The sequence below is a fragment of the Cetorhinus maximus genome, chromosome 12, assembly GCF_964194155.1.
Source record: "Cetorhinus maximus chromosome 12, sCetMax3.hap1.1, whole genome shotgun sequence".
NCBI lineage: Eukaryota > Metazoa > Chordata > Chondrichthyes > Lamniformes > Cetorhinidae > Cetorhinus > Cetorhinus maximus.
Window position 1 is genome coordinate 105430462 of NC_135890.1, and position 26576 is coordinate 105457037.

General features: G+C 42.0%; 1 protein-coding gene across 2 annotated transcripts in view; it reads right to left on the reverse strand.

Moving 5' to 3' along the window:
• Nucleotides 1-26576, reverse strand: part of grk3 (G protein-coupled receptor kinase 3) — a 252745-nt gene that overhangs the window by 17130 nt on the left and 209039 nt on the right. For both annotated transcript variants that reach the window (XM_078554290.1, XM_078554292.1), the window contains exons 14-18: nt 19929-19995; nt 14736-14836; nt 8358-8424; nt 1961-2056; nt 443-605 (exon numbers count right to left, since the gene is read on the reverse strand). In XM_078554290.1, coding sequence (XP_078410416.1) covers nt 443-605; nt 1961-2056; nt 8358-8424; nt 14736-14836; nt 19929-19995 — 494 coding nt within the window. The remainder of the gene's footprint in view (nt 1-442; nt 606-1960; nt 2057-8357; nt 8425-14735; nt 14837-19928; nt 19996-26576) is intronic.

The following is a 26576-nucleotide window of genomic DNA, read 5'->3' on the forward strand; positions in this document are numbered from 1 at the left end:
AATCACAATGGATTGATGGAGTTGAGATTCAGATCACCCACAATCTAACTGAATGGCAAAACAGGCTTGAAAGGCTGAATGGCAAACCGATGTTCTGAGGTTAAAATATTTGACAGAAGACTGTCATTTTAAAGCATCCATTGACATGCAATTTCAACCTTTATCAGGAGACTAGTAGCACACAAGAGAAATAAAAGACAAGAAAAAAACTACGACTGAATAAAAAGTGAAAATACTGGAAATGCACAGGTCAGCCAGCATTTGTAAGAAAGAATAGATAAGTCAACATATTGTGTATGAATGTTATTCACCAAAAATGTCAACTTGTCTTGTTGCTTTATAGGCATTTACTGTCTTGCTGGGTATTTCAAAGCATTTTCAATTTTTATTTCAGACCTATAGAGAATGATCTATGGTGTATCTCATAAATGAACTGTCCTACCTTCCTCATGACCAAGCATCTTATTCTTCGCTCTCTTCCTGACCTCGTTTTTATCAGTGTCAACATTGACTGCATCGTACACAGTTTCTGCCACCTCCTGTTGCCAACGTTCTGATATCACCAGAGGGAAATTCTTATACAGTTCCTGGTCGCTATCCAACAGCTATGGGGAGAAATCAAAGAGACAAGGAGAGAGAGAGAGAGAGATGGAGAATGGAGATAGAAAGCAAGAATTTAATAATAGGTGACAGAGGAGAGAAAGCAAGTCAGGTGGCAGAGAGAAAGTATTGGTGAGGGCAAAAAAGAAGGAAGGACAAGGAGAATGGAGGGTGATGGCATTAGAAAATTAGGTGAAAGAGAGGGGGAAAAGGAAGAAGGAAAGGGAAAAAAAGAGTTCCAGAAGGAGTATAGAGTAAGAGAAAAACAATAGTAGAAAATAAATTATTAATGGAATTTTCTGAAAATGATTAAAAGTTTAATGAAGTCTCACTTTCTTTTCACCAATATTTGGCGGGGTTTCAATTTGGACATTTTGTGTTGTGAGAACCATGTTTTCAGTTCCTTTGAAACTTATGTTGTGATATACAGTACCGTACTTTGTTCAGTGTACTGTATTTAATTTCTTTGTTAACATTAGACATTTATCATCTGAAAGTATGTTCCATTAAAATCAAGCTTCTTAGAATGTTTTTTCATAACCTTTGTGTATATATATATATATACTAAAACTCCAGACTAATGGGCATTTCACAATTTTAGACATTCTTCCAGCCCTGAGGTGCTCAAAACTTGAGATTTTATTGTATCAGGTATAGGAAATGTCCAATATCAAACAAGAATTGAGATAGAGGAAGGACACTATCACAAATGGGACAAAGCCACCACACACAGGCCATGACAGTCACACAAAGGGCAATCATCAATCAAGAGTAACCTGCCCATTCTCTCAGTTATACATATATGGCTCCACAGCTGTCACCAGCATCCACTCATTACATGAGTGTATAGAATCCACTGGTTATATGTCTTCGACAGACACTGCCCTAGTTATTCAGGGGTTACCAGTGTGCACTGGTGACACAGGTCTGATTATACAGGAGATTGCATAGATGGACTAGCAGATATTGGTTACATAGGTGTTACCAGAATTGGGTAGTTGCCTAGGTCCAATTAGCACCCACTGATTACATGGATGCCACTCACACCTACTGTTTACAGGAATGCCACTGGTATTGCTTATTATGCAAGTGCAACGAACACTCGAACCAGTGCACAAGATCAGAGTATTAGCACTGGAATACAGTCTTAATGAAAGGCCATCGACCTGACATGGTAATGCTGTTTCTCGCTCCACAGATACAGCCTGACCTGTTAAGTATTTTCAGTTTTTATGCCACTAGCACTTTTTCATTATATGAGTGCCACTTGTTTCACTGGTACTTCCTACTTTACTGGTATTCATTGGTTACCAGCACCATGCCCACAGAAAAAAACAACACAAGAATATGCGGATAGTACCTTGATGCCTTTTGTATCTTCTTCGTCAAATGATCCTATGTCAAATGCATCAGCTGCATTCACCTCTCCCCGAGGAGGAATGAGTGGAGGTGGATACTTGAAACAAAGAAACAAGATGAGAATAATTTTAGCGTGGCACTGGAGTAGATCTATTACAATCAGAACCACAGATGTGGTACCATGACACCTGGCGCTATCAGATTTTTTGCCAGTAACCATTCAAGAAAATTATTCTTGATGGTGAGAAACTTTTACAAAATAACGATCACAGCTCAGAATTGGATTCAATGTGATAGCCAGCTAGAATATAGTCCTTTCATATCTACTACCTGGTCGAATCCAACTGGTGGGTTAAAACTCTTTTTTCTATTGGTTGTGGAGTTCTTAATGAAATGAGTTTGAGATAGTCTCATCAATTTTCATTTGGCAGAAGACCAAATTGCACAAATTGGCTAGGTACAGCAAAGTCATAAATGCACATACAAGAAATCTTCCCCTTAAAGCAGCAATCTCATCTGTGACAAATCCACTATGTAGCTTGGTCCTGGGTTTCTCACATGGCCTGGAGGTAGCTCTTCCATTGCCAGTCTAGGAGTTGTGAATTATGAGAGAGAACCATTTGGACACCATTCATCAGCCATAAATTTAATCTTTTTTGAATTTTGCTAAGATAAGACAGACTGAGATATATTTCTTCCCTCTTCACTGCAGAAGGCCGTCCAGGCTGAACGTGGCATCTACCAGAACCCAAAAGTACTGATTCCACTTGGACCATGCGGGGCTGTACCTGGGAGCACCTACCATCTCATCTTACTCGTTAGCCCATTGTTCAAAATAGTCAATACAGCATACTAAATACCAAACACAAAGCATTCCCTCATGGCTTTATTGGAGCATTTGACTTGTCAATCCAGATGAATAATTTTGATCATGACTGATGGCAGGTTTTAGCCAATGTAAAAACCATTTACAATCATTCTGTGTAATTGCTCATTCTTGTGGATGAAGGAAATCCACTGATTCCAATTTAGCTCTCTAATGATCTTTCTGCCTCATGAGATAACGCAGCAGAATCTACCTGTTCTTTGCAGACAGAAAGAACATGTATACACATTCCACCTGTTTCAGCTAAACAAAATAATTGACAGTCGTTCACTGACTCATTCCTCAAGACAATGCCTTGACGAATCATGGTCAAGCTGTCTGGTTTAAATTTCAAACAATGTTTGGTAGTTAACTGTCAGTCACCATTAATTGATGCATTCTCCATTGCAACGCCACTACCAATCAGAGTCCACCTGCCAACCAATCAGCACTCTCTCCTCATACAGTATAAATTGTTGTTTTCCCTTTATATTGGTATTCTTACGAAGTGTCCTGATGAGTGCAAAATGAAAAGCTTCGACATGTTTCTTTTTTCAACAATACATATATAGTAGCTCAATTTTCCAACAGGTTTAAAGTCCCATCATGAAGGCCTCCAGCTTTTGCCTAACAGTTCTCCTTCCCTTTGCAATTACCTACTTAGTGGAAGAGTGTCCGGCTGACTGTAGCTTCAGTTTACTCATGATTTCAGCAACCACAGGAAGGACACTACTGGGTCATATTATCTGCCATTATATTAATTATTTTAATAGTCACACAAATATAGGCCCAGGCTTCATGGGTAGGAACAGCCTTCCTGTAGCTGAATGCCTTGGCCAGTTCATGCATAGCACAGAAACCATCATCCACTCTGACTTGATTGTCATTCTGCCTCAAGTTCAACATCGTGTCCAAAACAGATTAGAGTTGCTCTATTGATGAAGAAAGTAACTAGCCATGGTTTAAAATTTTAGTGATGCTGAACAATACAATTAAAAAGCAAAGGTCATACCATTTTATTCACCACTGAATAATCAATTGTTCTGCTCGGAACCCTATGCTGATGCCATGTAACTGGTGAAACTTGGAATGGAAGCAGGGAGCACCAGTTCCCCAAATGGACAATCAAGAAATTGCTCTGCAACATTATCTAGGGATGTCATCCAGTGCTTAGAGTGTATACTTCTGAGGCATGTATACACATCCCGCAAGCCAAGGCTTAGACCCCTGTGGAGTATCATTTTCCAGACAGTTAGCTGGGCATACCCACTTCCACTACAAGTCACTCTTAGCCTTGCCTGGGGCAAGTTTGATCTTCTTAGGTGACAATCAGCATTCCACACATTTTCTAGAGGGACACAAACTTGTTTCTGGGAAAGAAAAAGCTCAATATCAGACAACTTCCTATCAAAGGAGTTGGGATTTCAGGTGGCAAAAGCAGGCCAGGCTTAAAAGGCATTCTTAAGTTTCTTGGATGGAGAGATCCCTATGCCAGGTTGAAGATGTTAGCTGACATACTACAAAGATTAACACAGATAATGTTGATGGGTAAAAGATTTAAGTAGATTGACCATGAGCTTCCTTCCCTCCTCCAACCCAGACCTCAAACCTAACTTTGTTAGGTCCTGGTGCTAGATGACAACATTGAATGATGGAGATAAAGCCAAAATACCGCGGATGTTGGAAATCTGAAAGAAAAACAAAAAATGCTGGAAAAACTCAGAAGGTCTGACAGGACCTGTGGAGAGAAAAACAGAGTTAACGTTTCGAGCCCGTATGACTCTTCTTCAGAGCGCTGAATGATGGAGAATCTGAAATATTCATCACAGTGCCCTTCTAGGACATTTGTTAGCATTATACGCCTCTTCGGAACTCCCAGTTCTCCCACAGCACTGGCACAGGGTCAGTTCATAATTGATTTTACAAATGGACTCTTGACTCAATTAACATCTACACAGAGTGGGCCAATCCCCTTGATTAGATGTACCATGGGTAGTTTTTCCATACTTCCTATATGGGAGAACTGATGAATTAGCTAATAAAGAACTATTTCAAAATGTGGAAAATCACCACAGTGAGAGTCATAATTTAGGACACAGTGAAAAATCTTCAGCTGAACAGATGCAGTTCACTGACCAGAAGGGGAACTCAGCAAAAAGTGAATGTGGTGAATTAGCTGTGACTGGGAGTTAGAACTGATAAGGTCTACTGAGCTCCTCTGTAACTCCACGGAATTCACGCAGCTGTAGGCTTTCTTCTGTAAAAGAGTGAACTGCAATTGTATATGGGAATTCATGTTTCATCCTGCAACTGTTTGCCAGGGTCTGTGAAGAGAAATAAAATAACTTGCTTCACTGTTCCTATTCATCAAATTTGATTATATCTGTTCTGTGACTTGTTTAGGAGCTGTGGGACATATCTTTGATGCTCAAGGAAACTGAGAGTTACAAACAATGAATCTGATGCAACAAATTAACTGTAGCGTGATTGTGCTATTGTGCGACTGCATGTGGGATCCCACTGCAGTTCCTGACCTCAGCTCCCCAAGCTGCTGAGCAGATGCAGATGCAGCTGCAGCTGCATCAAGCTGTGCATGGACCCTTGGTGCACAAACACCAAGAGTCACTGCATGGACATGGAGCCTTGGAAGTTCTGCCTGACCTGGCGTTGCAAAGATGAGTCTGGCCACGTTGCCACAGAATGCTCCAAGCACTTGGACCATGCTGTACCATCTACACCTCATGGAAAATTTTATGCAAAAAAACACCTTTGACTACAAGTCCATCAGGCAGTGCCTACGCGTAAAGTCCTAGAGGCCCTGCAGGAAAAGGAGATGGTAGATCCTGTCAGATGGTTCCCTGTAAAGGCTGTCAAAATCTTTTAAAAAAAATTTAATTCACAGGACGTAGGTGTCGCTGGCTAGGCCAGCATTTATTGCCCTTGAGAAGGGAGTGGTCAGCCACCTTCTTGAACGGCTGCAGTCCATATGATGTAGGTACACCTGCAGTGCTGTTAGGAAGGGAGTCCCAGGCTTTTGACCCAGCAACAATGAAGGCACGGTGATATAGTTCCAAGTTCGGATGGTGTGTGGCTTGGAGCGGAACTTGCACGTAGTGGTGCTTGCTTGCATTTGCAGCCCTTGTCCTTTTAACCAGCAGACCTCACGGGTTTGGAAGGTGCTGTCGAAGGAGACTTGGTGAGTTGCTGCAGTGCATCTTGCAGATGGTATGTACCGCTGTCACTAAATGCCAGTGGTGGAGGGAGTGAGTGTTGAACGTGGTGAATGTAATGCCAACCAAGTGGGTTGCTTTGTCCTGGATGGTGCTGAGCTTCGTAAGTATTGTTGGAGTTGCACTCCTCCAGGCAAATAGAGAGCGTTCATTACAATCCTTGTGACTTGTGCCTCGTAGACGGTGGACAGGCTTTGGGGAGTCAGGACGTGAATTCCAAGCCTCTGACCTGCTCTTGTAGCCACAGTATTTATATGGCTGGTCCATTTCAGTTTCTGGTCAATGGCAACCTCCAGGATGTTGATAGTGAGGGATTCAGCAATGGTAATGCCATTGAATGTCAAGGGAAGATGGTTAGATTCTCTCTTGTTGAGATGGTTATTGCCTAGCACTTGTTTGGAACAGATGTTGCACAAAGGTTTTGATGCATATGGACATGGACTACATCAGTATTTGAGGAGTTGCAAATGGTGCTGAACATTGTGCAATCATCTGCAAATATTGCCACTTCTGACCTTATGATGGAGGGAAGGTCTGAGGAAACAGCTGAAGATGGTTGGACCTAGGACACTACTCTGAGGAACTCCTGCAGAAATAGCCCGTGCTGAGAAGATTGACCTCCAACAACCACAACCATCTTCCTTTGTGCTAGGTATGACTCCAACCAGTGGGGAGCTTCCCACCTGATTCCCATTGGCTTCAGTTTTGCTAAGGTGCCTTGATGCCACACTCGGTCAAATGCTGCTTTATGTCAAGTGCAGTCACTCTCACCTCACCTCTGGACTTAAGCTCTTTTGTCCATGTTTGAAGCAAGGCTGTAATTAGGTCAGATGCTGAGTGGCCTTGGCAGAACCCAAACTGAGCATCAGTGAGCAGGTTATTGCTAAGCAAGTGTCGCTTGATCGCACCGTTGACAACCCCTTCCATTACTTTACTGATGATCAAGAGTAGATTGATGGGGAGGTAATTGGCTGGATTGGATTTGTCCTGCTTTTTGTGTACAGGACATACATGGGCAGTCTTCTGAATTGCCAGGTAGATGCCAGTGTTGTTGCTGTACTGGAACAGATTGGCTAGGGGTGCAGCTAGTTCTGGAGCACAAGTCTTCAGTACTACTGCCAGAGTGTTGTCAGGGGCAATAGTCTTTGCGGTATCCAGTGCCTTCAGCTGTTTCTTGATATCATGCGGAGCGAATCGAATAGGCTGAAGACTAGAATTTGTGATGCTGGGAATCTCTGGAGGAGGCCAAGATGGATCATCCACCCGGCACATCTGGCTGAAGATGGCTGCAAATACCCCAGCCTTGTCTTTTGCACTAATGTGCTGGGCTCTCCCATCAATGAAGATGGGGATATTTATGGAGCAGTGGTTTTGTTGCAGTTCATCCCGAGCAGCTTTGTGACATAGGACTCTGTGTGCTATGGGCTGTTCCCAGGGATGCACACTGAGATAAACACAACTGCGGCTGGAAGACCATGAAATAGGTGAAAGATGCTCTTTGGTCTGCCTGAAACGTGCTGGTCTTACAGTGCAAGAGTTGTTTTCGATCAAATGTTGCAGACTGGCATATTCCAAGGTCCAGGAAAATGTGCTGAGGGACAAACTAAAGCTGAGGGCAGCCACTCCAGAGACGCAACGCGAGAAGGTTGTTGTCTAAGGGCTTTCAGCCCTTAGGGCAGAAACTGTGTAGAATCACTCAGACTGTATGCCTGACAAGGAATACACATTACATTGTAAGTAAAGAGTACTGAAATTGTATTGAAGTGCCACAGAGTGGAACATGCTTTATAGAGAAAAGTTGAATCATATTGCACTGTTACCTTCATTTGAATTTTTTTGCCCTCGGACTGTATGCCTGACATATAATGTACATTGTAAATATCAAGAGTATTACAGTTGTTTTGAAGCACCTAAGAGTGGAACATGCTGTGTGGAGACAAGTTGAATTTTACTGCATTTTCTGTAATTTTGAAATTGCAATGTTTTATAATGTACTTTTACACATTTTATGAATAAAGTACATTTTTGGCAAAGAAAGATGCAAGATAGTGGCTGAGGAACAGTTGTCTAAACATTTGCCTTAAGTTACGGCCAGGAACTAAAGAGCAGGTGAAATGATTTGCAAAGCAAAAGATACAATTAAAGAAATGGAGCAAAATACTGAAGTCTAAATTTCCCTCTGCATGCTGGTGCAAACCTCACCACTCGATGGCACCATGCATGACATTTCAACATGTAGCAATACTTCACCGTTCTAACTTCACTTGTTACTTAAGAAAAACACAAAATGAGGCATGTCTTACCTTCTGTAAGTAGACTTGTTGCCAGTCAATGCCTTTAAAAAAAGGATGTTCTTTCACTTCTACAGCTCTACAGAGACAAAATAAATGATTAGCAACCCTGACATTGAACAACGCCAAGAAACAGGATATCATTAGTGACACTGACACTGAGTAACAAGAAATTATTTTCTGATCTCTCTACATAGCTGAAATCCCTTATCCCAGGTACAATTCTAATAAATCTCATCTGGATTCTCTCCAAGGCCCTGACAACCTTCCGAAAGTGTGATGCTCAGAATTGAACACAATAAACCAGCCGAAGCTTAACAAGTGATTTATAAAAGTTTAGCATAACCTTGCCTTCTCAACGTGCCCTGATATCATCAGCAATCCTGACAGTGAGCAACAATAAATCATCAGTAAAGCTGGCAGTGAGCAACAAGATATTATTAATCCTGGGATGAATAATCATTAACACTGGCACTAAGCAACAAAATATAATTATTATCCTGGCACTTAGCAGCAAGAAACAACCAGTAACCCTGTGAGTAAGCAACAAGAAATCATCACTCACCCTGGCATTGAGCAATAAGATATTATCACTAACACTGGCACTGAGCAATAAAGTATTAATAAACCTGACACTGTGCAACAAGATATCATCACTAACACTGGCACTGCGCAACAAGGTATTATCACTAACATTGGCACTGAGCAACAAGATATTATCACTAACACTGGCACTGAGCAATATATTAGTAAACCTAGCATTGAGCAATAAGATATTATCACTAACACTGGCACTGAGCAATAAGGTATTAATAAACCTGACACTGAGCAACAAGATATCATCACTAACACTGGCACTGAGCAACAAGATATTATCACTAACACTGGCACTGAGCAATAAGATATCATTACCAACGCTGGCACTGAGCAATATATTAGTAAACCTAGCATTGAGCAATAAGATATCACTAACCCTGGCATTGAGCAATAAGGTATTATCACTAACACTGGCACTGAGCAATATGATATTAATAAACCTGGCATGCAGCAATAAGTTATCAGTAAATCTGGCACTGAACAAGAAGGTATCATCTTGAACTGAGCAATATGGAATCGTCAGTAACCCTGTCAGTGAGCAATAAGATATCAATAATCCTGGTAGTGAACAACTAATAATCACTAAACCTGATATTGAGCAACAAAATATCATCAACAATATGGCACTGAGAACCAAGGTATCACTAGTCCTGTAATTGGGCAATGAAGTATCATCATTAACACAGGTACTGACTAATAAGGTGTTATTAATGGCAAAGATACTATGCTCCAAGGTGATATTGTAATTTCACCTAGCACTCAGCAACAAGATAATAACAGTAACCCTGACATTGAACAAGAAAGTTTCATCATTACCTATGACAATGAATAAAAAGATATCATCCATAAACCTGTCACCAAACAAGATATTATTAATAGTATTACAACTGAGCAATATTTTATGATTAGCCTTGGCACTGAGCAATAAGATACCAAGATTAACCCTGGCACCAAGCAATCCAATTTTTACCCCATCTCTCAATTTCACACGGTCCATCTCCAGCGCTTCCCTTCTCTTCCTCGACTTCTCTGTCTCCATTTTTGGTGATAGCCTAATAATTAATATTCATTATAAGCCCGCTGACTCCCAAAGCTACCTGGACTACACTTTCTCACACCCTACACCCTGTAAGGATTTCAGTCCATTCTGTCCACTGCATCTGATGATGATGATGCAACCTTCTACACCAACATTGCTGAGATGCCCTTTTTCCTCAATCAAGGATTCCCACTTCCCCATTGTGGTTGACAGGGCCCTCAACCATGTTCGCCACATTTCCCGCACTCTAGCTCTCATCCCGTCCCATCCCTCGTAGAACCACTATAGGGTTTCCCTTGTCCTCAACTACTACTCCGCCAACCATATTCAACGGATCATTTTCCACCATTTCTGCAACCTCTAGTGTGATGCCACCACCAAACACATTTTCCCCTCCCCTCCTCTTTCAGCATTCTGAAGGGACTGATCCAATGGCACCTTTCCATGCAAACACAGGAGATGTAACACTTGCCCTTTTACCTCTTCTCTCCTCACTATCCAAGGCCCCAAACACTGGTGAAGCAATGATTTACTTGTATTTCTTTCAATTTAGTATAATGTATTCGTTGCTCATAATGCAGTCACCTCTACACTGGGGAGACCAAACGCAGTTCGAGTGACCGCTTTGTGGAACTCCTCCATTCAGTCCACAAGCAAGACACTGAGCTTCCATTTAAAATGTCAAGTGCCATTTTAATTCTCCACCTTTCTCTCACCCTGACATCTCTTTCCTCAGCCTACTGCACTTTTGCAGTGAAACTCAATGTAAGTTTGAGGAACAGCATCTCATCTTTTGATTAGGTATTATATAGTCTTCCAGACTCAACACTGAGTTCAAGAGTTTTACACTGTAAATACTGCCCACATTATGTTTGCTTTCCTTTGCTTGTTCGGCTTTTCTCTTATTTTTGCTTTCAGACAACAGCACACCTGCTTCAGGCACATTTTTGTTTCCTTTGTTTCTTTTCTTGCCCACCACCATTCCCTGTGCCCCTGGGTGACAGCCTCTTAAATCACGACAGCTGTGAGAATTTAAATTCAAATAATTGATAAACTGGAATATAAAGCTAGTCTCGATGATGACCATAACAACTATCACTGATTGTTGTAAAACCCATCTGGTTCACTAATGTCCTTTAGGGAAGGGAATCTACTGTCCTTACCTGATCTAGCCTACATGTGACTCCAGACCCACAGCAATGTGGTTGACTTTTAACTGTCCTCTGAAATGGCCTAGCAAGCCACTCAGTTCAAGGGCAATGAGGGTTGGGCATCAAATGCTGGGCGCCAGTGATGCCCAGATCCCATTAAAGAATAAAGGATTCAATCTCTCCTGTCTTTCACCCTATCACAGACCTTCCTTTTGTCATTGTCCCACACACCCCTTGCTCAAAACCTATTACATCAGTTCTGAAGAAAGGCCATCAACCTGAAACATTAACTGAGTTTCTCTCTCCAGATGCTGCCTGGCCCTGCTGAGCATTTCCAGCAATTTCTGTTTTCATTTAAGATACCAACATTAACCATGAGACTAAACAAGATAACATTAGACTTGATGTGGAGCAACAAGATACTAATTTTATCACTGTCGCTGAGCAACAAGCTATCAGTAGCCTTGACATTACAATACAATGCATACTTTACTAATCATAGAATTTAGAAGATTTTTTCTCATGGCGATGTTTATGATATCCTATCAAATATTATTAAGAATTTCCTACAGTATGTTGCTGGGTTAAGGATATAAAGCAAAATGATCCATCAAAGTAGGTTCCTGGACAGTAGTATTATTAGAGGAACTAGATCACTTATTTATTCAATTTTCTATAATGATTCTGTTATGTAACTTGTGGAATAGCTAGAACCATTTGAATGTAAACTCAAAGAATACATTATGATTTCCATAAGACCATATGATGTAGGAACAGAAGGAGGGCATTTGGCCCATCGAGCCTGCTCTGCCTTTCAATGTAGTAGCAGCAAGGGACAGCATAGTTAGGGGGATGTATATACTGTTCTCTAGTCGTGAGTGTAAGTCCCACTGTTGCCTGAGTGTTGCCTGACCAGTGCCGTGGCTAAGGTCACCTCCTCGTTGATGCCCACCCATCAACGGTAAAATTCTGCCCACTGTCTTCCATTAGTTAGCCAATCCTCTATCCATGCTAATATACTAACCCCAACACCATGGGCTCTTATCTTATTAAGTCCTTATATATTAATACGATTATATATTTAAAGAAGCTCTTACTGTCCATTTTTATATTACTAGCTAGTTTATCCTCAAGGTTTATTTTCTCTCTCTATTTTTTTTTGGTCATCTTTTGTTGGTTTTTAAAACTTTCCCAGACCTCTGGCTTACCACTAATCTTCCATATGTTTAGAGGAATAAAAGAGAACAGTATGAAGTATAAATGCTGGTGCATCAATGATTTATACCTTATTTGTTTACCTCAATATTACTTTTTTAAATACATCTAGACGTTTAATTAGCTATACTCATTGCAACCAAGTATTTTTGCAATCTGCATTTTCTGCTCTTTTTCACTTTCTATATAGATTATTTTCTTTCCACCTAAGTAATAGTTCCTGGAATATTTCTCCCCATCAATATAAAGCACTTTATGTTTCTGTACATTGAATCTTATTCACTTCCAGTCTTCGCAATTGCGAGCATATTCAAATTCTCCTATAGTTTATCATGTTCAACTTTGAAGGCTAACATCTTCATTACCTTTGTATCATATGCAAATTAACCACTATACAATGACTGCTAGCTTCAGATCAGTTATGAAGAAATTCAACAATAGAGAATGCAAAACAGACCCCAAAGAACCTACCAGTAACAATCTCCCAGAATGATGACCATCCCTGTACTCTCAAAATCTGGCTTCCATTAACCAACCAATTACATATCCATTGTAAAAGATTTCCACTGAGTGCACTTTTATTTACTTTTAATAGCTGATATTCTCAAGGAACTGTATCAAAGGCCTTATTTAAGTTCAAGTTCACCACATCTATTGTCTTACCTCCCTCAAGCTCCTTTGTCACAGCCTCATTGGAAACCAGTAAATTAGATTGGCAAGACATCGCCTACATGAAGCTATATTGGCTATATTTTATCTAGCATTAGGGAACCAATTTTGTCATATTGCACATTGGGGATAAGTATTACAGCTTGCACCTTGAGTCATCAATATCATATAACTGAATTACTAGTGGGCCAGAACTTCCATAGAGGGGCAATCACAGTCATATTACCATTCCACTCCTTTTTACTTGCCTTAGTCTGGAGCTTCACATTTCTCGCCTGGACTTCCGTCTTGGGCCTGGTGAGAAATGTGCAGCATACCTGGTTCTCAAGTCCTTTCTGTAAAGGGCAGGAGCATTGGAAGTGAAGCCACGCACCTTTTTACGATACTAGCCGCTGTAAACCAGATAGGTTTAAAGGTCCCAGCTATTTTGAGAAGCCAGAGAGAAGGTAAGGGTGTACGGTAAGTGGGCAAGAATTTAGGGTGGTTGGGAGTTTGGGGGTCAGCTAATCAGGAGAGGGCGTTCATTGTGGGGTGGGGGGTGGGGGGGGAGGGAGGTAGGGGGTTCTCATAGTTGGCGAGGTCGGTTGGTCGGTGGGTGGTGTCGAGTGATCAGGGTAGGGGGTTTGGGTGGTGAGGGTAAGGAAGGTCGAGTGGTCAGTTGGAGGTGGGGTAGTCTGGGGTGAGGGGTTCAGGAGGGTGGACAGAGGGGTGTGGGGTTAGTCAAGGAGCTGGGAAGATAATCAAGCGGTTGGGAGGGTAGTCAGGGGGTTGGGAGAGTGGTCAGGGGATGGGGGTTGGGAGTGTGATTGGGTGGATAGTCGGGTAGTCAAGGGGTCGGGAGGGTAGCCAGAGGGTGTGGAGGATAGTTGGGGAGGGGGTTGGGAGGTTAGCTGGGGGTTTGGGGGTCGGTACGTCAGTAGTGAAGTTATCCAAGGGCAGAATCTTTGGGGCGGGCCCCGCTTGCCGACGCATAACATGACGTATGGTGACGTCAGGCGTGCATCCCGACCTCACCGCGGGTCATTCTGATCCTGAGTTTGGTGGGCGCACAGCGGAGTCAGCTGTTTACCCGCCAAACTGTCAAAGGTCTATTAAGGTCATTTAAGAACTAATTAAAGTAATTAATTCAGCTGCCCGTCCAACCTTAAGGTTGGTGGGCAGACGAAGAACCCAGGCGGCCTTCACATTTATCATGAGACCTCATCCACGGGTGGGATGAGGTGTCATGAAGGGTTTATGAATTAAATAAATTTTTAAAATTAAAGTTCATTGAAATGTCCCAGCTCATTTGAAATGTCTTAAAAATAAAATTTTTAAAAAAACACACTAACCTCCCTGAGGCAACTCTGTGCCTCAGGGAGATCTCTGGTGCTCTTTTGCACTCACGCAAAATGGTGGCGCCCAGCCAATCGCGGGCAGCGATCGGCTGTGCGCTCACCTGCGCCTGCTCCTGCCCAACTCCCCAGATGGGGAGAAAATTCTCCCCCAGGAGTTAGAAGCAGTTTTAATCCTTCTAACTTTTCCTGGGTAACTGTTCTGGGGAACCTCTGGGGTATGGCCCCCAGAGATCAGACGTTCTGGGCCACTGTCTTGAAGTCACTGTCAACCTTCATTTATCTTAAATGTATTAATCGTATGAGAAACCACATACACAACACATACTGCTACAGGCCTCTAACCTGCTCCACAACATAAGGAAAGCATAAAGCTACAGCCTACCCTCGTCCAAGACACCCCAGCCTCTTGGCAACTTCTCGCTGTAGCAGGCCTTCCAAGAGAGACTTCAATTCCACAGAAAAAGAATCTGGTAATTCCACATTCTGAGGGAGGAAATGGAAAAATTAAACACTGTTGAAGCCCAGAGCTCTAGTATATGTGGAATGGAAGTTGACTGCATTCTTCTCAAATGCTCCAATATAGTTGGAAATGCCTGATAATAAACAACACTGCTGAGAAAAATCAACAAAACAATAGAAGAACTTACATGTAGTGCCTTTTTTCACTTCTTAGGACATTCCAAAGTACTTCAGAGTCAATTAATTTGTTTTGGAGTGTACTCACTGTTGTAATGTAGGCAAATGCAGCAGCAAATTTGCACACAGCAAGGCCCCACAAACAGCAATGAGATAAATAAACTGCTTCAGTGGAGTTGGCCGAGGGATAAATGTTGACCAACACATCAAAAGAACTCACCTGCTCTTCTCTGAAAAATATCATGGGTTTTTACGTCCACCTAAGAAGACAGACTTAATTTAACCTTATCTGAAAGATGAAATCTCTAACAGCGCAGCACTACTTTCGTACTGCAGTGAAGTGTCAGCCTAGACTGTGTTCATGTCTCTGGAGTGGGACTTGAATCCATAACATTCTGACTCAAGAGCAAGAAGGCTACCATGTACTGGAAAAAAAGCTGTATAACAAGGCAATCACGTTAGCTAATTTGCTAATTATACTGTAAACCAGACGGGACTGCTCAATAACAGTCTCTACACACTTTGAACGCATCTTACACTCCATACGTACAGGAGTCACAACTTAACCCATTCAGCACAAGTATGTGAAAAGTGCCTTTTTACCTGGCAAGGGCTGTAAAATGTTTTGAATCCCTTTGCAAATAAGACAGAAAACATACACAACTACATATTTCGGCCTTACCAATACTTTTCTTTCTCTTCCTCCCACATCCCTCACTCCTGCCCCACCACCCACTCCACAGTGCCCTCTCCCCATCACAACCCCCTCCCCATCACCTCATCACCTCACCACCCCCACTGCTGGCTCAACCCCAAACCCACTGCAACCCACCATTCTCTCACTAAGCTTGGCAGGCAGATGATCTTTTCCTCGGCATTTCCTGTGCATTATGAAATGTGAGGATATTAAGTGACCTCCTTGCACAACTTATTCTTCTTCTGTGTCTCAACTTAACTTAGGTCCTCCCCAGGTGGTTTGGCAGAGATCAAGAGATTCCCATTCTAAGAACTTGTGATACAAATGTCCATATTCCAACATATACTGCCAGTGGTCCTGATATCACTTGAAAGAAAAGCTAGCATAGATCTTTTATACACATTAGAACCCAAAACTTTACTTTCAATACTGTATTGATATACAACATTGTCACTGGTGTAACATGAACTATGTTCACTTCTATGTTTATGAAAGCAAAATACTGTGGATGCTGGAAACCCAAAATAAAACAAAAAATGCTGGAAAAACTCAGCAGGACTGGCAGCATCTGTGGAGAGAGAAACAGAGTTAATGTTTTGAGTCTGTATGACTCTGCTCTGAAGGAGAGTCATATGGACTCGAAATGTTAACTCTGTTTCTCTCTCCACAGATGCTGCCAGACCTGCTGAGTTTTTTCAGCATTTTTTGTTTTTATTTTCCATCTATGTTTGCCTTTTTAGGATCTGATCTACTTCTTCTCACTATAGAGTGCTATCAATAGTACTCCTTCACTAGCCAAACATAAGAAACTGAACAATGACAAATCAAGTTTATAGAGCATATTTAACATGGTAAAACATCCCAAGGCATTTAACCAGTAGCAGTATCAATAAAAATATCGAGCCACATGAGGCAATATCAGGACAGTTGAACAAATGCTCAGATACAGAGGTTGGTTTTAAGAGGGCATCTTCAAGGAGGGGAGAGGTAGAAAGACATAGATTTAGGGAAAGGTTTCGGGCCAAGTCAGCTGAAAACACAGATGCCAACGGTGGAATGATTAAAATTAAGGATGCGCAAGAGGCCAGAATTTGAAGAGCGCAAAGATCTCGAAGGCTTGTATGGTTGAAGGAGATTACAGGAGGTAGGGAGAGGCTAGGCCATAGGGGACTTTGAAAACAAGGATGAAGATTTAAAAATTGAGGTGTGTTGAACCAGGAGCCAGTGACAGTGAGCAAGCACAGGGGTGATGGATGAATGAGATTTGGAGTGATTGAGCACAAGTTTACAGAGGGTACAATATGGCAGACCAGTCAGGAGCCTTTTGGAATAGTCAAGTCTAGAGGTAACAAAGACATGGATGAGGGTTTGTGTGGCAGATATGCTGAAGCAGGGTCAGTGTCAAGTGATGTTACACAGGTGGAAGTAAGCAATCTTGGTGATGGTTTCGATATGTGGCCAAAAACACATCTTGGAGTCAAACACAACGCCAGATTGTGAACGGTCTTACTCAACTCAAGGCAGTTGCCAGGGATGGAAACAATTGTCAGGGAAAGGAATTTGTGGTGGGGATCTTCTCAATATTTAGTTGGAGGAAAATTTTGTTCATCCAATATTGGATGTCAGAAACAATTGTGACAAATCAGAGATAGTGTAGGGGTTGAATGAGGTGGCGAGATAGAGCTGAGCATCATTGACATACATGTGGAATCTGCTGTGTTTTTGGAAAAGGAGTACTAGATGAGAAATAGAAGGGGGCAAAGACAGATCCTTGGGAGATTCCAGAGATAACAGTGCAGAAGTGGGAGGAAAAACCATTGCAGACGTTTTTCTGGTTAGGATTAGATAGATAAGAATAGAACTTAGCAAAGGCAGTTCCACCCACCTGAGGGACATAGGACAGGCATTGGAGGAGCATGATGTGGTCAACTTAGTCAAAAGTTGCAGATAGATCAAGAATATGGAGTGATAGCTAATCACAGTCACAAAGGATGCCATTAGTGACTTTCACAAAGGTCGTTTCAATACCATGGCCAAGCAGGAAACCTGATTGGAGGGTTTCAAACACGGAATTGTGGAAAAGATAGATAGTAATTTAGGAAGCGACAACATGTTCAAGGCCTTTGGAGAAGAAAGGGAGTTTGTAAATGAGATGGCACTATGCAAGGACAGAGGGTCAAGGATAGATTTTTTTTGAGGTGGGATGATAATAGCAGATTTGGAGGCAGGGGAAGGGGGAGAATAGTACCTGAGGAGTGGGAGCTGTTAATAATATCAGCTAACATGCAGCCCAGGAAAGGAAGCTGGGTGGTCAGCAGTTTGGTCAAAACAAGGCATCCGCCCTCATACCTTCCTCTCCCTCCCAGAAACATGATAGGGTCCCCCTTGTCGTCACTTATCACCCCACCAGCCTCTGCATTCAAAGGATCATCCTCCGCCATTTCCACCAGCTCCAGCATGATGCCACCACCAAACACATCTTCCCTTCACCCCTCCTGGTGGCATTCCACAGGAATCGTTCCCTTCAGGACACCCTGGTCCACTCCTCCATCACCCCCTACACCTCAACCCCCTCCCATGGCACCATCCCATGCAACCGCAATAGGTGCAACACCTGCCCCTTTACTTCCCCTCTCCTCACCATCCAAGGGCCCAAACACTCCTTTCAAGTGAAGCAGCATTTCACTTGTACTTCCCTCAATTTAGTCTACTGCATTCATTGCTCCCAATGCGGCTTCCTCTACACTGGAGAGACCAAACGCAGACTGGGTGACCGCTTTACAGGACACCTTCGGTCTGTCCGCAAGCATGACCCAGACCTCCCTGTCGCTTGCCATTTCAACACTCCACCCTGCTCTCATGCCCACATGTCTGTCCTTGGCTTGCTGCATTGCTCTAGTGAAGCTCAACGCAAACTGGAGGAACAGCACCTCATCTTCCGACTATGCAGTTTACAGCCTTCTGGACTGAATATTGCGTTCAACAATTTTAGATCATGAACTCTCTCCTCCATCCCCACCCCCTTTCCGATCCCCCCGCCCCCCTTTTTTCCAATAATTTATATAGATTTTTCTTTTCCCACCTATTTCCATTATTTTTAAATGTATTTCCATCCATTGTTTTATCTCTACCTTTTAGCCTATTTTGATTCCTTCACCCCACCCCCAATAGAGCTATCTGTACCTTGCTTGTGCTGCTTTCTACCCTTAATTAGCACATTCCTTAGATAATATCACCACCTTCAACACCTCTTTTTCCTTTTGTCTATGACATCTTTTGGCTATCTCCACCTATCACTGGCCCTCTATCCAGCTCTACTTGTCCCACCCCCCCTTAAACCAGCTTATATTTCACCTCTCTTCTATTTTTACTTAGTTCTGTTGAAGAGTCATACAGACTCAAAATGTTAACTGTGTTCCTCTCCGCGGATGCTGCCAGACCTGCTGAGTTTTTCCAAGTATTTTTATTTTTGTTGAGGGAGGAGGAGTTGGGTCTCATGAACAAGATGAGAAGAAAGCACATCAGGAGATGGGATAGAATCTGGAGAAAGATGCAAGTCTGGGGCTAGGACAGTGGGGAACATTTGGGGAAGGAAGAGAAGTTGCAGAGGCAGCTGAACAAATCGTCTTGATTTCTGTGACAAAAGGTCCATGAAGTTCCTGCATTTAATGTCAGAGGCGAGGGTGGATGAGACAAAGAAGGTTTAAGAAGACAGTCTGAGGTGAAGAGAAAAAAAAGCAGGGATTATCTTGGATTCCTTGATGTTCTTTGAATACAGAGCAATTTTAGTGATGGACAGCAAAATCTGATAGTGCTTTAAAGTGATCCAGCCAGATCTGGCAATGGATAGTTAAACCAATTGTTTGCCAAAGATGTTCACATCTGCAGCCCCTGGTCAGCCCTGGTCAAAGGTCATTGACCTGAAACACTAACTCGATTTCTCTCTCTACAGATGCTTCCAGGCCTGCTGAGTATTTCCAGCATTTTCTGTTTTTATCTCATAGTTCCTCAGGCTGGTGTTTCTAAGCTGCCCAAGAATTATTTTAAAAAACAAATTAAATAAAACAATCAAAGTTGACTATAAATGTTTATTTCCTAATAACCCAAGTGAACAGATTAAATCAGTGTTCCAGCAGCTCTTTGACAGAGTTCTGAAGCAGCATGACGGATTCAATTTAGGGAATGTCCCTGCTTCACCATCTCATTTGTGAATGATGTTTTTGTTGAGATCTGTTTTCTTACCATTGTGAGTGTCATGCGGTCAATCTCGTGCTTGTCCTTTGTTTTGTGCTGTCGGAATGGGCTGTGCCTAATGGGAGAAAATATAAAGTTTATTATTAGACACATACAGACTGATTGGAACATTATTGTTCATTGACTAGATGGGAAGGGAGAAGAAAGGAAATGTCAGTGGAAAGAGGGAAGGAAGGTAAAGATAAGATTATAATGTCGCTAAACTTAACAACTCAAATACTAATAACAGAAATTTTTGTTGGGAGCTTGGACAAGGAGGCTGAAAGGCTGGCATCCTGTGAAATGTTGAGCATCACTTGGAGAATGACAGGGGAACTACTGTTTGAGAGTACATATTTTTGACAAAGTTGTTTTAGGAAAAGGTCACATGCGTTATTTTAACATTAGTTTTCATGTTCTCCCATTTCAGATTGTGCTCCTTCCCAATCGCCTATGTCTTCTTTGCTTTACGACTACAATGCAGTTATATGCATTGTGCAGCTACTGTCAATGCAACAGCGGCACATTCAAGTTTTCATTTTTATTTCTTGGTAACATGGTCATTAAAATTGAGAAATGAAGAGCTGTGGCAGTCAAGCCTCTAGCTAGCTCTAAACAGGACCAGGGGGCAGAAAGATAGTTAAACCGTGAAGTGTGTCAACATGGGCTACTCGATGGCTCAGTTGGTAGGTGCATTGCCTATCGCAGAAATAAGCCATGCAGACCAGGGCCAGAATTTTTCCCTCGTCGGGCAGGCTCGGCAGGGGCGAGCAGGAGTGGTTGGGAAGCCGACCGCCACCCGCGAATGGGACCTGACCACAGTTTCACACTGGCGGCCCTTACATGTGCTGCAGCTCTCAGCGCTGCCTGGGGGTGGGAGGGGGGGTGTGAGTGGGGAACTTCGTGCACAGGAAAAGTTCCCGGAGGCACAGAGCTGCCTCAAGGAGATGAAGATTTTGAAAAATAAAGGAGAAAGAATTTTAAAATGTTAAAAACAGGTCCCCTCATGTGACATGAGCAGGGACATGTTGAAATTAGTTTGAAAAGTTTTTATTATATTTTAATTCCAAAGGCCACTTGGCCTTTTTGCCTGCCCGTCAACCGTAAGGTTGGGCAGGCAGTGAAAAATTTAATTCAGTTAGATTTTTAATGGCCTTAATAGGCCTGTTAATTGTCGGCGGGCACGCTGCCGACTCCCATGCGCGCCTGCCGACTGAAACATCGCACGATTGTCTGATTACGTTGAGACGCTTGCCCAAATTCATTGCGCGTCATTTTACCCTCATTTGGGTCGGGCACGTGCCTGCCTGACGAGCAGAAAATTCTGCCTCAGGAATTCTGAATCCAATCCTGGTCAGCTGCTGAGTTAGCTTATCTCAGCAGTGAAATTGGTGACAGCGCATCTGGACTAGGGAGGCTTTTGCTTCTGATTACTATCGAATAACTCTTGCTTAAAAGTGCCCATGTGTGGATCAGCTTGTTTGTGATGTGCTCATGGTTGAATTAGTCTGGTAGCACTCAATGCCCAAGCTCATACATGAAGAAATCACTTGGGTGGGATACCAAAGGATACTCAAAACTGTTGGTACTACACCCCAGCAACAGATGGTGCTTTCAGGAGAAAATAAATTAGGCCGTAATGCAGCCTCCTCTTCCAGTGACAGGTCTACCTTTATTTATTAAACTCAAATTTGCTTCCCATCTCTCCGGAATGAACTTTTGCTGGTCTATAGTGGTGGGGGCAAAAACAGACCTTCAGTACCTTGCTTTAAATATGAGCCACAACAGTAAGTGTTGAAAGGCTATTCAACTACAGGGTTGTAACATCTCAGCTAAGCAAACGCTTTTCTCACCTGACAGCCACATATAAGCATTTTCCAGAAAGGGCCAATAACTATTACTATGAACAGGATCCCTGGCTAATTTTACCCTTGTTTGCTTAAGCCACTGAAGCAAACTGTAGTGTCCCATGTGTTGCTGCAGCTGAAATGAGCTGCATTCACTGAAGTCTGAAGGTTAAGCCTGAAACCTTCTAGTTTGTTTTGTGCAGTAACAGACTGAATAATGCCTTTACTCAGTAAATCCCTCAGGGGAGCAAGCAAAGATTTTTCTTTTTAACATCTGTGAATATACTTTATCAGTGTGCAATTTGAACATTTCTTCATTCATAGTATTTTCCAAATTGGCTGAATTTACTGTAGCTGGGTTTGATCTATGAATAGGCTTGTTGTTCCTTTTATTCTAAAAAATATTTTCTTTGCTAATATACAGTATAGAGATACAACTCTGAACACTGAAATGGGATTGAGGTTATTTTAAAAACAAGATGTAATTTGTCTTTTGAACCACCAGGCAGCAGTCCTGTTGCACGAGACTCCAACTGAGGGTGTGCCCCTAACCCAAAGGTTCGGTGGCTGACAAGCAGCTTAATTTATTCTCCTGCTTCTTTGCTGACCAAGGGTTTAATAGCAAGAAGACTCTTTTATTTTTTTCTCTCTCCTCTGATCTCTTTGGTTTCTCTGACTTTTACTCCATGACACTTCAAGGCCTCATTCACATCAACCAAATTGGAGCATCCCATGGGAGGTCGCTGCTGCTGTCACTGCCGTCTCTTTATCTTTATTGGATCATTCTGCACAACTCTTCAAAGGGCAACATCAAACAGTGTGTTTTGCTTCTGCTGCAAAGAATTCTACCTTCCATGCCACATTTAAAAAAACAGAATCATGCCTCATTGGCAGGCTTTTTCTTTGAAGAGAATGCAGGAGAAGAATTATTGAAGCTGCTCACAGAAGTGTAATGTGCTGGCCTGAGAAACTTCATTTTCATTATCCATGGTTTTGCTTATTTCTTTGCTCATCTTAATATTTTCATAAAAACAAACTCGTTGGGACTTAAGTTTATTTTAATTATTTTGAAAAAACAGTATTGTTCTATTTCACTGTACTTGTGAAACAAGGCATTTTGGAGGCAGATGGACATTAACATCGTGTTTCCTCTAAGCTAACAGCACTCAAAATGCAGTTCTGTACTTCTCAGCATTATAATTTAAGATGGGGTATGCAAGGTGTCACCTCTGAGCCTTGGATCAGCTCTGAAAGTCCAGATAGCCAAGTTCTGTTTTCCATCTATTTCTTGTTTGCTGTTTGAATTTGGTGAGCCTTCAGGTTTGGAAAGGGCTGTTTTTAGTGCTGTTGCCTCACTGATCAGTATACTATTATATTTTGGTGGAAGTAGCTTGAGATATATACAGAATAATGGGAACATGACTTTAAATGTTATATGACCACACCCCCACCCAGGCTCCATGGTACGCACATTATGTGGCCTATAAAGCCAAATGCTTTGCTATCTCTGATTGAGGTCATCTGAAATATGGGTTAAAAGGTTACAAAATTTAGCACTCCATGGTGTGGAAGTGAGTTGCTGGATCTATGCAAATAAACAGTTTAGTGTGTTCTGGCAGTATAAGAAAATGATGCCTGATGAAAATGCAATTCTTTACACATCCTTAGAAGATCTATATCTCTCTTGAATAATGGTTCCATCTGGCACCATGCTTGAAATGCACAGAAGGGACAATTTCCCAAGTGCACTAGCTGTAGCAAAATTGTACATCAATTTATGAAGAATGTGTTTACAATTTCACTACACCAAAGGCACAGGTAAAAAAATCTTCCTCTATAGGACTGATGTTTTCATCTGGCATCTGATTAGTCCAATATAATTACAGTCACAAGACAATTATGATTAGGGAGGACATTAGGCCCACCATCCAGAAGGCAGTCAGTGGTTAAATGGTTTTTGCCTTCACTATTTTATCTCAAAGTCCATTTCATGCACTGATCACTCTGTGTGAAGGATATTTTCCAGGCACAGTCCTAAATTAACATTTTATTCTATTCTGAACCTGTGTCTATACATGCCTATACAACTTAGTGAGAAGTAATTTGCCCAATATACTTTTTCCATATCATTTCTCATTTTATATACTCCCACAAGATTGTTTAGATACTGCTTTCAAGCCTGAAAAGCCCTGGGTTTCTTCAGTCTTCCCACATAACTCACACCTTTGGTATTAGGGTCTTGTGGCTCTTAACAGCACTGAAGGAGGCCATGCCGCCTGTTGTGACTGTGCTGGTTCTCTACAAGAGCAAATCAACAAGTCCCACTACCCAGTAGCCCTGCAAATTTTCTCTCTTTCAGTGCTTATATAATTCCTCTTTGAAATCCACAATTTAATCTGTCTCCATCACACTCAGCTAGCGCATTCCAAATGTTAGCCGCTCTCTGCACAAAGGTTTTTCCTCACATCGTCATAGGTTCTTTTGCTATTCACCTCACATTGGCGTCCTCTGGTTCTTGACCCTTCTGCCCATGGGAATGGTTTCTCTTTATCTCCTCTGTCTAGATCCATCATGATTTTGAACACCTTGATCAAATCTTCTCTCAGCTTTCTCTTCTCTAAGGAGAGTGGCCCGAGCTTCTCCAGTCTATCCAAATAACTGAACACTCTCATCCCTAGAACTATTCTCATAAATCCTTTCTGCACCCTCTCAAAAACCTTCACATCCCTCCTAAAGTGTGCTGCCCAGAATTGAACATAATACTCTAGTTGAGGCTGAATCAGTGTTTTATAAAAGTTCATCATACCTTTCTTGCTTTTGTACCCTATGCCTCTATTTATAAACCCCAAATGCCTTTTTAACTGCTTATCAACTGTCCTGCCATCTTCAACGATTTGTGCACATTTACCTCCAGGATTTCTCTGTTCCTGTGCCCCATTTAGAATTACATCCTTTATTTTATATTGCATTTCCTTGTTCTACCAAAATGTAACACTTCACACTTTCTTCATTAATTTCATCTGCCTCGTGCCTGCTCGCTCAATCAGGTTGCTTGTGTCTTCTTCAAGTCTATCACTATCTTCCTTACAGTTTTGTGTCATGAGCAAATTTTGAAAATGTGCTCTGTACACCCAAATCTAGGCATTAATATAGATCAAGAAAAGCAATGGTCCTGATATCGACTCCTGGGGGACCCCACTATATATTTCCCTCCAGTCCAAAAAAACCCATTCACCAATACTCTGTTTCCAATCACACAGCTAACTTTGTATCCATGTTGTGACTGTCCTTTCTATTCCACGAGCTTCAGCTTTGCTGGCAAGCTATTATGTGGCACCTTATCAAAGGCCTTTTGGAAGTCCCTGTACATCAATCAACCACGTTATCCTTCATTAGCTCCTACTATTACACGATTTGTCTTTAACAAATCCATGTTGGCTTGCATTAATTAATCCACGCTTGTTCAAGTGACTGTTAATTTTGTCCTGTATTATTGTTACCAAACATTTTCCCACCACGAAGGTTAAACTGGCTGGCCTATATAATTGCTTGGTTTATCTTTACACTCTTTTTTGAACAAAGGTGTAACATTTGCAATTCCTCATACCTATGGCACCATCTTTGTATTTAAGGAGGACCAAAAGATTATGACCAACGCCTTCACAATTTCTGCCCTTACTTCCCTTGGTATCCTCAATGCAACTGATCCACTCCTGGGGACTTATCAATTTTAAATACAGCCACCTTTCTAAAACCTCCTGTGTCAATTTTTAGCTCAACCAATATCTCAACTACCTTCTCTTTCACCATGACTCGGACAGCATCTTCTTCCTTCGTAAAGACAGGTGCAAAGTATACTATTTAAATGGAGAGGGATTGCAGAATTCGAAGGTACAGAGGGATGTGTGTCCTGGTACATTAATCGCAAAAAGTTGGTATTCAGGTACAGCAAGTGATCAGGAAGGCAAATGGAATGTTGACATTTATTGCAAGGGAAATCGAATATAAAAGTAGGGAAGTTTTACTGCAGTCGGCCTTGGTGAGACCACATCCGGGGTACTGTGTACAGTTTTAGTCTCCTTATTTGAAAAAGAATATAACTGCATTGGAAGCAGTTCAGAGAAGGTTCATTCAACTCATTCCTGAGAGGAAGGGCTTATTTTATGAGGAGAGGTTGAACAGGTTGGGTCTTTACCCATTGGAGTTTAGAAGAATGAGGGGTGATCTTATTGAAACATATAAGATCCTGAGAGAACTTGATCGGGTGGATACCGGGATGATGTTTCGTCTTGTGAGGGAGACTAGAACCAGGGGACACAGTTTAAGAATAAGAGGTCTCCCTTTTAAGATGGAGATGAGGAGAATTTTTTTCTCTCAGAGGGTCATTAGTATGTGGAATTCACTTCCCCAGAAACCAGTGTAGGTTGGATCATTGAATTTATTCTAGGCTGAGTTAGGTAAAATTTTGATAGACAAGGGAGTCAAGGGTCATGGGACAGGCAGAAAAGTGGAGTTGAGACCACAACCAGATCAGCCATGATCTTACTGAATGGCAGCACAGGCTCGAAGGGTCAAGTGGCCTCCACTTTCTCTGAAGTCCTATGTTTCTATCCATTTAGTACGTCAGCCATGCCCTCTCTCTCCATGCACAGATCCACCTTTTGGTACCCTCTTCTTACCACCGTTTTACTATTTATGTGAATATGGGTGATTTTTTAATTCCCTTTTACGTTAACTGCCAGTCTCTTCTCATATTCTCTCTTTGCCTCTCACTTCCTTTTTCAATTCCTCTCTGAACTTTCTGTATAAC